The 12,469-nt window shown below is 47.3% G+C and overlaps 1 protein-coding gene across 1 annotated transcript in view; it reads right to left on the bottom strand.

Moving 5' to 3' along the window:
• The window catches only part of LOC103607093 (CUB and sushi domain-containing protein 2), a gene marked incomplete at its 5' end in the record, with an annotated part of 107,636 nt that overhangs the window by 70,132 nt on the left and 25,035 nt on the right, over positions 1–12,469 (bottom strand). The window contains 3 exons of the mRNA XM_008591645.1: positions 3,632–3,801; positions 8,972–9,160; positions 10,450–10,665. Coding sequence (XP_008589867.1) covers positions 3,632–3,801; positions 8,972–9,160; positions 10,450–10,665 — 575 coding nt within the window. The remainder of the gene's footprint in view (positions 1–3,631; positions 3,802–8,971; positions 9,161–10,449; positions 10,666–12,469) is intronic.

Below are 12,469 nucleotides of genomic sequence, written 5' to 3'. Positions count from 1 at the left end.
AAAAAAAAAAAAAAAAAAAAAAAAAAGGAAAAAAAAAAAAAAAAAAGAAATTTGGATTCTTTCTTGGATATTCCATTTGACAGAACTTCCTTTAAGTTCTATGGGAAAGGCACCCATGCCTAATTTTCCAGGCTGAGACCACATTCCCTTCTTTTTATGTTTCTTTAGTAATTCTAATGGGAACCTGAAGAGGATGTAGTTAAATGCGTGTGTTTCATTTGCCATCTTGATCCAGAAGTTCTCTTTCCATATTATTGCATTTAAAGGCCCTTTCTGTCCTGCTCATGTCAGGGTAGCAGCAGGGATCACCTGGCAGGGAGCAAAATAAAAGGAGTCAGGTGGTTCTGGGAGATAAGCTGGAGTTTGTGTAGGGGGGGTGATGTTTAAGAAATTTGCAGTAATTGAGGGTAAGGAATGGATCGGGGTCACAAATACAAGAAAACAGGGATTTCATGGGTCAGAAATTCATGACTACAGATTTTCAGGGTTAGTCAGATGCATGAAATATGTTTGTATCTTGGGAGATACGTAACATGTGGAAGAGGTGACAGGTCTCCTTGGGCAGGAGTTCAGGTGTGCATCAGGGCTTCTTTGGAGGGAAAGGCAAGTCTTTGGGATTAGGAATACACCAGCATTCTGGCAGATGGACCAATTACACCAGGGCAAGGGCAAGGTGTTCTTGGAGGTGACTCTCATGCTCTGGGCTCCTTCTGCACATATCCCTGTCGAGGTAGACCAGAGAGACAAGTTAAGTAGCAGGGCCGCTACAGCTGACTGTGGTTTTGCAGGGAGGTTCTGAATTCCCTTTGGGAAACTGCGACTGTGGATTTCTTTTAGTTCTGAAAGAGTTCTAGTACCTATTCATGTCCCAGGCTCTCCCTTGGGAGGGCAAGGGACCCTGAGGAAGAGAGTTAGAACAGGAGGGAGGTACACGATACCAGCTCAGTCTCCCTGGGTACCTTGCCCTCCCTTCTCCAGGACCTGGTCCTAAAAGTTCTGGTGCTCATAGGTCCCTTGAGTGGCTTTTCAGCCAGGTCAGAAGCCACAGCCTGACCTTCTGAGGAGGGCACTAAAGAGGTGTAGACACAGGAGGAAGATGTCCTCTATCAAGAAGGTCACAGGGCCAGCTGGCAGGTAGCTGCAGAGACAAAGTCTAGAATCGAGCAAAGTCCTCCCTAAGAAATACAGGAATTCACCCTGCCCTCCCCCCAACCCTGCAGGACTACCTGGGATCCTGCATCCTGTGTGAGCCATCCCTGACCTCTGACCTAGGTTTTATGCCCTAGGTCACTTCTTTCTTATCCTGGCTGCCTTGGAAAATCTCTCTTCTGCCTGTCTATTAAGCTGCCCACCTGACCCTGAGGCCCAAACCTTGACAGTGCAGTTGGGTGTGCACACCTGTTGACCATGTCTTCGGTGCTACTCTGGATCTAGACCAGCCTAGTGAGGAAGCTCAGGCACTGGTCCTACTCCAAGTGAGTTCCACCAACCTAGGAGCCATTTCCACGTGCCCTATCAGGCCACATGCACAGAATCATTGCTCATATCCCCTTCAAAATCTAAAAATTGTAGCCTATGCCTCCAAGCTGCCTTTTTCTGCTAATGGCCTTCATCCAGGAAGGCCTGTGCCTTGCGCAGCTCACACTTCCATCTGCACCATGAGAGAGGAAGTCCTTCTTGCCCTGCTGTTCCAGTTGTCTCCTCTGAGGTTCTGCTGTCAATGAACAAACTGATGGAAAGAAGTGAGGGTCAAGGGCAAAGGTTGGAGACGCGGCCCTTGGAAGAGATAAAGCCCTCGTCTTGTGCTCTGTTGTTGGGAGACACATACTGTTTTTATGTGGGGTTGAAAAGTAGAGGGTAAGAAGCCAATGACAGGCCCTCATTCCCCAATGGCATTGTTCTATCCTATTTCACGCATGCCCAGTCCCACCCGGTCACCTCAAGAGTACATTCTTGATTCTGTATTAGTCTGTTTCTGTTGCTTATAACAGAATACCTGAAACTGGGTAATTTATAAAGAACAGAGGTTTATTTGGCTCACGATTCTGGGACAGCTGCATCAGGCATGGGCCTCAGGCTGCTTCTACTCATGGCAGAAAATGGCAGGCAGCTGGCGGGTACAAGCAGATCACATGGCGAGAGGAAGCAATAGAGGGAGAGAGGAGGTGCCAGGGTCCTTTAAACAATCAGCGCTCTCACGGGAACTAATAGAGCGAGAACTCACTCACTACCCACCCCCCAGACAGGGTCCTTTAAACAATCAGCTCTCACGGGAACTAATAGAGCGAGAACTCACTCACTACCCACCCCCCAGGGACAGCATTAATCCATTCATGAGGGATCCGCCACCATAACCCAAACCATTCCCAACATTGCCAAGTTGGGGATCAGATTTTGACATGAGCTTTGAGGGGACAACACATCCAAACTCTATCAATTAGGTAAAAGTGAAAAAAACCTTTCAAACACACATATACACTAGAGGACATAAAAGGGGTCTTCAAAAATTTCATGGAAATATTCATGTTATACTTTAATTTCATTTTCCATGAACTTTTTGAAGTCCCCTAGGGGTGGGTCAAGAATATCATCCATACATAAAAAGGACAGCACATTTGTCACGTCTAGACAGAATCCTAAAGGATGGGGATTTAATGGTTTCTCTTTGGACTTTTCCAAAGTGGTGGCCTATGGTTGTTTCAACTGTTTCTAATGTCAGGACTTCTCTGGCTACAGGGAATAAAACTGCATTAGAATACGCTAAAAATTTCCCTTGGCCTAGTATGAAAATGGACATACACTGTGTGAGGTGTTCCTTACAATCTATTTTATTAAGGCAGCTCTTTCATAAATTCTCCAAAGTCAACTCCTTGATTATATACACATACATCACATGTTATCAAAGATATCCACTTATCACACACACAAAGAAATACAAGACACATGTACGTTCAGTGTCTTAACAACTCCCCCTCTATAATCCAGGTACTGTCATTTCTTTCTCTTACGTATATCTTGAATCCATTTTCTTTACCACACAAAGGCTGTGACCACGACTCCCTGAAGCTACTGCAGTAGCCTACTAGTCTACCAAAACATACACTCAAAACAGGCACAAGTGCACACACAAAATACACTGACACAAGTATGCACACAGATCCCCAAACCAAACAGAAACACACAGACTCATACACGTGTGGGAACATACATATAAAAGTAGCCATATCCATAAACGCATAAGAACACGAATGCACACACACATGCACACATCCACACAGTCTATGAGCTCTTCATTCTCCGTGCTGATGGTCAGGGTTCACGATGGAAATGCTGATCCATTGGCTACTCCAACTGAATTTATTATTATTTTTTATTATGAGGTCAACTCATACTCGATAAGCATGTATTTGACAGTAGGCAGCTTCGAAGCAAACTCTAAAACCATGTTCTTAGACAGTCACACACCCCTCTCTTTTCAGTCCTCACTTTCTCCCAGATGAGTAAGGACAGTATCTTGGGATGCAGGAGGGAAGGGGAAAGTTCGGAGCATTCACATAGAGATGAATGGGTGAGTGCTGAGCACGCTTTGCATCCTGTAACATACATAGTCTGTGAAATGTGTCAGTTTTACCTTGAGGACATCTCCTTCAGAGAGTTCGAATGCCCTGGCTTTAAGCTGAATCCCCTTCCCCGGCTGGGTCTGGATGGAGTAGATGCATTCGTGATTGTTATTGTAGTTCACAGGAAAGTTGGGGGACAGCAAAGTACCCTGAGTGCCCGTGACTGAATTCCCACACTCAGCTGGAAAGAGAATCACAATAGTCACAGATTAACCCCTATCAGCTGCAACCAGAAAACAACTCAGTGCTCTGGAGAACCGGACAGAGATGACATGTCGTTTGCCTGTCTATCTGCCAACAGGCCTGCTCATCTGTCCATTTGTCTGCCTATCAAATTTTTTTAATACCTGCCTACTTATAGTTCTGCCTGGTTTCTTTACCTCTCTTGTTCTGTTTGTCTGTCTCTCATGCAGAAACAGAAACTAACCCACCAGGCACCCTTTGCTTTCACAGTGTGATAATGCAGCAGCCGTTCTCCACACCTGCTCATACAGTATCATAGCAACAGAAATGGCCGAGGGGGACATCAGGGGAGGAGGGGACAGCCGAGTGAGGAAAGCTGAAGACTTTCAGTATCAGAGGGTAGAAACTAAGAGGGGGACAAGATCGAATAATCGTTGCTAGTCCTCATGTGTAAAACATGATGACAGACACTTTACAAGAATCATCTCAGTCATTAGTCACAACACCCAACCCCATAAGGTAGGCACAATGATCATCCCCGGCTTAAAGGTAAGGAACCTGGGACTTAGCTAGCAATTTAGACCAAGTCTCCCAATTATGAAGAGGAGGGGACTGAGAACTCAGCGTCCTTGGTCCTGGAGTTTAGGGCCTGCAAGGCTCCAAAAGAAGTTTTAGCATAGTCCCATCAAAGCTCTGTTTCATTCAACAGCTAATGAGATCCCACCTTCCTCTGGAAATCTGTTTCTCCTCCTCCAGAATTAGTCATCCTTTCCCTGTTGTTACCATACCTTTATTTATAGCAGCCATCACATTTTTCTTAGCTTACTTGTTAACGTTTCTGTCCCCTCCACTGAACTATGGATTCTTTGGGACTTGGTCATATTCCTGCCTCCTCAACACCCACTCATGCCTGGCCAGGCAGGCTCAGCAGACGGAACAGGGCAGCTCCGTGTCAGGGCATGCACTGAGCAGCCCTGCAGTCGGCTCTCGGATCTTTAATCATTGTGAAGCCCCTCTCTGTGCGTCTCTGTGTCACAGCACCTACCACATGGTACCCTGACGACTTGTTACCTGCCTGTATCTCCCACCCAAACTGTGAGTTACTTGAGGGCTAGGGTCATGCTTGATGAATCTATGAATTTCCAAGTCTTCACCCAGATTGTCTGTAAAATAAATATTTGCAAATGAATGAGTGAATGAATATGGAGTACACTGACCTCAGAAGAAGTACAGTCCTAAATATAATTAGGTTCTGGGAGGATATAAATACAAGTCCAGATGGCAGGCCCATTATTTGTCTGGACATATGGGGAGTTTGGAGCACATCTTGAATCTTTGAGGTTGATGGTAGCAAGTCTGCTTTTTCCAAACCATCCCTCCTTTGCTGGGAGGACCCTGAGGTTGACCAAGGGGCCATTGCTTTGACCATGTAGTCAACCCTACTTACCCTAAGCTGGGAGCATACTAGGTTGAAGCAGCATAGAGGGAGCCCATGGAAACATTCTCATGAGCCTCCTGGGGGTTAGTTATATGCTTATGTGCTCTCTTGTCCCCAAGGCTTCTCCTCAGTCCTTTGAAGATGGGGTCCATGTCCCACCACCAAGTCCCTACTTTTCAATGGGCCCTAATCCCTGGGTCCTGTCCTGTTCAGGACCAGCTTCAGTTTCCTAAACTTTACACAGGTCTTTGCTTATTTATCTCAGAGGAGAAATCTAGCTTTACGATACTTTAAGCTCAGCCTGTGTACAAAACAACCAAATATCATAATGAATGTGTTGATCTGGGGCACAAAACTAAAGGGACAGTGGTGGACAGCACCCTGGGGGCAGTGGATGCTGACAATTTAGGTAGATATGTTTCTAGAGTGTGTACATTTCCTGGTGCCTTCAGATGAGGGTTAGGTCTGGGCGGGTTACTGAGGGCTGTGCACATTTAAACATTTATTATTCAGGCACATCACATGGGCAGTCCTCTGAAGCATCTCTCCATTTTCTGGGGTCACACATCCTCCCCTTCATCTAGGCAGAGGCATCTGGTACAGTGGGATGAGCATGGACTTTGGAGTTGGACCCACAAGTTATATCAACTCTCTGATCTGGACAATAATGGCATCCTCGTAAGACTGTAGAATAAATGCACGAAATTTTGTTTGTGAAACCGGTGAACACGTGGGGTGTGGTTAGCACACAGTAGGCCCTCAACCAGTGTTGTTCCCCCTCTCTTTCCCCATCTATCCCAAGTGATTCTATGTGGCTTACCTGCTTCCCTCTGGAGCCCTAACTACCTGTGCTCTGGGACTGGCAGAAAGTCTGAGAAGCTTATGGAAAGCATGTGTTAGCTGCCTGAGGTTCACGGTGTCCTCACAGTTCCTGATGCCTCTTGCCCTCTGCCTAGCTCCTGACAGGTGGTTCCCTTAAACATGGGCTTGGGCATATTACTGGACCTCCTTCCCTGCCCTGGCTTCTTTCATGTTCGCTATGTGCCCCATCTCCGTCCCAGTTTTCCCACGTGCCCAACACTTTTATGAAGAGGGTGATGGGGCTGACAGCTTTAGAGGGGGCCAGTTCTGGACCAATCGCCAGGTCTTTGTCATGGGCACCAGGGAGGGTACAGAAGTGTGGAGGGTACATGTCACTTGCTTCTGGGAGAGTTTCCAAAGTAACAGGGGAGGTAAGCAGATGCACTGAGAAGCCAAACACAGGCATAAATGAAAACAAATAAATGTTCCAGAAAACAAACAATCATATGCACAGGAAAGTGCTGCCTCTGATTCAGGCATCTGTGACTTCTGTCGTCCCCATCAGAAGAGGTTTCGTTAAGGGCAGAGGCTGTATCTTATCCATCAGTCTGGGGCTCCCGAGGCAGAAGGTGAAGGCTTCTCTATCACACTGGGGCTCCTGAGGACAGGGCCATGTCTCCTGCTGCAGACTTGGGTCCCCTGGGGTCAGGCCTGTCTCTTCCACATCAAATTCAGGGGCTCCTGAGGTCAGGGCTGTATCACCCTGTCGCAGCATGAATTAGAGCCCAGTGCTGCTCATCTCCTTCTCAGCTGGGGTGTTCATGGTAATACTGTATGGGCTAAATCATCCAATTTACACCTACAGTGCACACACCAGCTGGGAGCATCCCCCGGTGGGTATTCCCGCGATACCTCCAGCCTGAGCCTCTGCAGCAGGGCTGGTGGTAATTAGAAGTGATTATAATTGCTGTGCGTTATTAATATCATGTGAAACAGAAGACAAATGTAATAATGAAAATATCGTGAGGTGTCATGAACAAACGGTAATTGGAATAATAAGTTAAAGAATGAGTTTATGTAATGAGATCAATGAGGCAAGAGCTTAAGGGCTTGTGCATCTGTTGTCCTGGACAATCCTATTCAAGAAAAATTTCTCCCAGAACCACTAGCTGAGGACGTTTTCCCAGAGACTAAAGGAGCTGTTTGCAGCCAGATAACATGCTGACCCTCCCTGGGGGGGGAGAGTTCTAAGTGTGCCTGAGTGTGTGTGTCCAGGTCAGGGTGCGTGGATGCTTTGGGGGATGATTCCAGGAGAACAGATAAACTTGGGGGTTATTTAATTGGTCAAAAATGGAATTCGGTGACTCTTTGCCTTAATGCTTCTTTTCTGAGATTGTAAAGGGTTATTGGCAAAATAATGACACTCGGTTATAGATAAATAATGGCAAAACGTTTACTGGCAAAATAATGACAGTTATATGGCACTTCCTGGTTTATGTGAATTATAGGATCTAATCTAGATTAAGCTTGTGGGTTGGGTGTTGTTATCTCCCTTTTATAAATGAGGAAGCTGAGGCCGAAGGGGTTTGGTGGCCTGCCCAAGACCTAGCCACTGGTGAGTGACAGAGCAGGGACTGGCCCGTGGCCTATCTAAGCAGTCTTCTGCAGAGCCCCATAGACTTACCTCAGGCAGAGCTGACCTCACGGGCTTTCAAGATAGGCTGGTCCATGTTTTATTCGGTGCAGTGCTGCTTTTCTTGTCTTTTTTTAAATTGGGTTTTATGTAATATTCCACTTTAAGCAAGTTCCACGGCTAACAGTGAGCACGGTAAGTCCTCTACTAATCCAGCCTGTGTTTCATCCGGCCCATATTAAGCAAGCAGAGCCATGAGCCTTGTACATTAGGGACAGCCAGCAGTTGTCCCCGCTCCCTACTTCCGCTTACCCTCCAAGGCTGGAGCTCTGAGGAGCCTTTTTTAGAGCTCTGGCAAGGAGACAGGCAGGGCCTGGTTCCGACCTCCAACCAGCTACCTCCCTAAACTCATCATCTCCCGTTCTCTCTGTCACTCGCTCCAGGCTGGGCTCCGAGCTGTTCCTCCCACACTGAGCATCATCATGGCTTGGGGTCTTGGCACTCTGCTCCCTCTTTCTCGAGATATCCGAGTGTTTGGCTCCTTGAATTACTTTAGATCTCTGCTAAAATGTCAACTCATCAGAGAGGCCTTTCCTAACCCCTCTTTATAAAAGAGCAACCCTACCTCCAGCGCTTTCTAAGCTGACAAGTTTCTTCTGAATCCCTCCACACTGCCCGACACACATACCTATTTGATTACAGCTTGTGTCCCCCCATCAGAATGTGAGACCATGAGTGGAGAGACTTTCTCTGTTTTGTTCACTTTTGTATATGCAGAACCTCTCAGTGTGCCTGACATGAAATGGGTGCTCCATAAGTGACCAACACCTGCTCCCCCCTCCTCCCCAGCTGAGTGGAGGAAGTCTTCCCAGGGATTCTCCAGGAGTGAGCACCCTCACTGGACTAGTAAAAGCACCCATCTACCCTGCTAGATTGGGACTCCCTATGGGCAAAGGTCATATCTGCTTCCTATGGGCCCACCCAGTGCCCCTCCAGATTTCTTTGCAAGAGGCATCCTGAAGCCATGGGTTTGTGTGTTAAAGGTGGGGAGGTGAGAGTATTGATGTCGACTTCATTAGAGTGCCCACTGCAGATCCCCTTTGGAAAGTCCAGTTTAGTCTACATAACAGCCCCACGAGGCAGGTATTGCCAACCTTACTTTACAGACAAGGAGGCTGGAACAGAAGGAGGTTAGGTCCCCCTCTTGATCTGTGTGCAGTCCACCACCTCACACCAATTCACTAAAATTTGGCCCACCCCGTTAGTGAAGCAAAATGAAAGCACGTGACCACCTACCAACACACCTTGGCAGAGGCGAGCTCCACAGGCGCCGTCTGCCCCCCAGGCACGTGATGCGGGCGGTGCCCTCCAGACGGTACCCAGGGAAGCAGGAGAAGGTCAAGGTGTCGCCCACGCCAAACTGCAAGCCCTTGCGGATGCTGTAGGCCGGGACCTCGGGCTCCTCACAGGGCTCCAAGTCATACTCTGGAAAGGCAGCAGGAAAGTTGGGCTCAGAGACATCTCGGGGGGACGCAGACTTAGACGAAGGGAGCACACAGACCAAAACTCCAGGGGGAGAGGGCCAGAGACAAAGAAAAGCAGAGGTGCAGGACATGCACACAGTGGTCCCCAAGAGGTGAGGAGGACAGAAAAGAGAGACGAGAGGAGCTGTGGCAGAGACGCAGGGGGGCCGAGCCTGGAGGCCTGAGCCCCCTCGGGTGAGCCATGGATGGGGCGCAGCATTTCTGAGAAATGCTTCCTGGAGGACTTGGGAGCTTCCTCATGACCAGACCTTTCTGTCCTTTTCCTTTCATCTCCAGTTGAACCCCGGGCCTCTGGGCTCACAGTCTTCCCTGCCTTTCTCTCTGGGCACTGCACCAGACAAATTCAACCTGCTGACTTCAGAGTGAAAGGACTCCAAACACTTAGCCTGAAGCTACGTCCTGGCAATGCTTGCACCTGAGGCAGGGGGCAAGTGATTATCCCCTTGTCCCCAAGGGACTGTGGTGAGAAGGAGGGTCTCTCTCAGATGGGTTGAGGCACACTGACTGGATATGTCCCACTGGCCAGGCCAGCCCGGGCTCGGGGCAGGTGACTTCTACATTGCTAAACTGGGCCATGTCCCAGTTCCTAGAGGGCGTCTTGCCCATCCCAGGAGGAATCTGTCTGCTATTTCTTCTTCTGGCCAACAGCAGGGGGTGGGCAGGAGACTGTGGGGCACAATGGGACAAGGCTGTGGGCGAGGCAGTACTAGAGGAGCAAAGGGTCCTGTTTTCTCCTTGAATGCCAAATGAAAGAGTTTTATTTTCAGGATTCCTAAATACAGAGATAAATATCTAGTCTAGTACTACTAAATTAGCATTGATGAAGAAGATCCCAAATGAGACTAAAACATTCCAATATGTTAATTACAAATCCCTTTCTTCTTTTTTTAATTGCTGGGGTTCAGGAGAAGAAGTTGGAATTAATAGGGCAGGAGGAGACTTCTGTGAAGTCCTCTAGTTCAACTAGCTGGGTAGGTCATGTTTGGAGCAAATCCTAAACACTTTCAGAGAAGGGGATTCCCCGGTGAACCTGCTAAGTCCTTCCAAGATCATTATCAGGAAGTTCTTCCTTATGTCTAACCCAGATATCTTTTGCTGCAGCATTGAGGTCATTCTCCCAGAGAATGGAGAGTGGATTAATATCCATCTGCTAGGAAGGCCATCTGGCAGCAAAGTGAGGGACAGAATACCTCCACGGTCCTTCCCCCCAGTGACCCTCACACTCTTTACCTGAGAAGGTGATGTTGAATCCTTCATATGACATGGAGAAATCAGAAATAAAGCGGACCTGGGCGGTAAAATTGCCATAGAGCCCAGCGCTTATGGGGGCTGGTAGCCGCGAGCCCGTCAGCTGCCTCAGGGGCTGGGTGAAGCTGCCGTTCTCGGTGATGAGGAGGTAGTCGTGGCCACTCTCCAGGTGGAAGGTGTGGAAAGTAAAGAACACACCTGCCAAGACACCAGCAGGGTCAGGTGAGATGGCTGAAGCAGCCCAGCTGCAAGACGGGATCAGCACAAACGTTTCCGATTTGCAAATGTCTGTTGGTGTGTGTAAGTACAAGCATGCATTGGTAGAAGATTCGGGCACATCTGGATCTATGAACACGAACATGCCATTACCCAAAGATCCAGTCAGGGAGAAGGACACCTTTTCGCACTTATCAAAATTTGGAAGGGAGATTTATAGCCAGGTCTATGAGAATGCTTCATAGCCATTCATAAATTCATTCAATGAGTATTTGTATATTTGTTGAGTACTTACTGTGGGCTAGGATCTGGGGTTAGGTACAAGGGGATATGCAAGACATTAAACAAACAGCTACAAAGCAAAGTGATGAATGTTATAATGAACGTAGCTCCGCATGCCATGGGGGGTGGGGGACAGAACAGAAGGCAGTTTACAGCGGGAAGAGGACAGTGTAGGACAGCTTCGCTAAGGAGAGAACATTTGATTTGGGTCTTAAAAGGAGGCACAAGAATNTAAGTACAAGCATGCATTGGTAGAAGATTCGGGCACATCTGGATCTATGAACACGAACATGGCATTACCCAAAGATCCAGTCAGGGAGAAGGACACCTTTTTGCACTTATCAAAATTTGGAAGGGAGATTTATAGCCAGGTCTATGAGAATGCTTCATAGCCATTCATAAATTCATTCAATGAGTATTTGTATATTTGTTGAGTACTTACTGTGGACTAGGATCTGGGGTTAGGTACAAGGGGATATGCAAGACATTAAACAAACAGCTATAAAGCAAAGTGATAAATGTTATAATGAATGTAGCTCCGCATGCCATGGGGGGTGGGGGACAGAACAGAAGGCAGTTTACAGCGGGAAGAGGACAGCGTAGGACAGCTTCGCTAAGGAGAGAACATTTGATTTGGGTCTTAAAAGGAGGCACAAGAATTAACCCTCTAAGAGGAGAAAGAGCCTCCCTGGCAGGGAACCAGGGTATGTAAAGGGACGGAGGTGCTGTCACTTCCAGGGCTTCGTATAACTTCGTATAATGTATGCTATACGAAGTTATTACGGGATATACCATGTTGGTACGCTAAGATGTGGAGCTTCACTTTCAGCCTGTGACAAATTAACCAGTGAACCAGACTATAATAACAATTACTACTTACCACATATCATGACCTCAGTGATCTTATTTAATCCTTAAAACAGTGGATCTCAACCTTTATTTTTATTTATTTATTTTTTTGGTGGCTGGCCAGTAAGGGGATCCAAACCCTTGACCTTGGTGTTACAAGGCTGCGCTCTAACCAACTGAGCCAACCAGCCAGCCGGATCTCAACCTTTAGTGTGCATCAGAACCACCTACTGAAACACAGACTGCTGGCCCTGCCCCCCGATTTCTGATTCAGTAGGTCCGGGGTGGCGCCTGAAAATTTGCACACCACCTCTGTCTAGATCCAAAGCATTTTCATTTCTTTTATAAAAGGAAACCTCATACCCATTAAACAATTACTACCCTTCCTGCCTCCCATCAACCCCTGGCAATCACTGAGCTGCTTTCTGTTTCTATGGATTTTCCTATTCTGGATAGTTCATACAAATGAAATCAGAGAATATGTGACATTTTGTGTTTGGCTTCTGCTATGGCCTGAACGTGTCCCCCAAAATTCATGTGTAGGAAACTTAATCCCCAATGCAACAGTGCTGGAAGGTGGGGGGGTTGGAGAAGTGTTTAGGTCACAAGGCCTCCACCTTCATGAATGAATTAATGCTGCTATATATAAAGGGCT

This window comes from Galeopterus variegatus, unplaced genomic scaffold, assembly GCF_000696425.1.
Source record: "Galeopterus variegatus unplaced genomic scaffold, G_variegatus-3.0.2 Scaffold7112, whole genome shotgun sequence".
Classification (NCBI taxonomy): Eukaryota; Metazoa; Chordata; class Mammalia; order Dermoptera; family Cynocephalidae; genus Galeopterus; species Galeopterus variegatus.
Note: the sequence above shows the minus strand (reverse complement) of the source record. Positions and strands in the feature narration are given on the sequence as shown.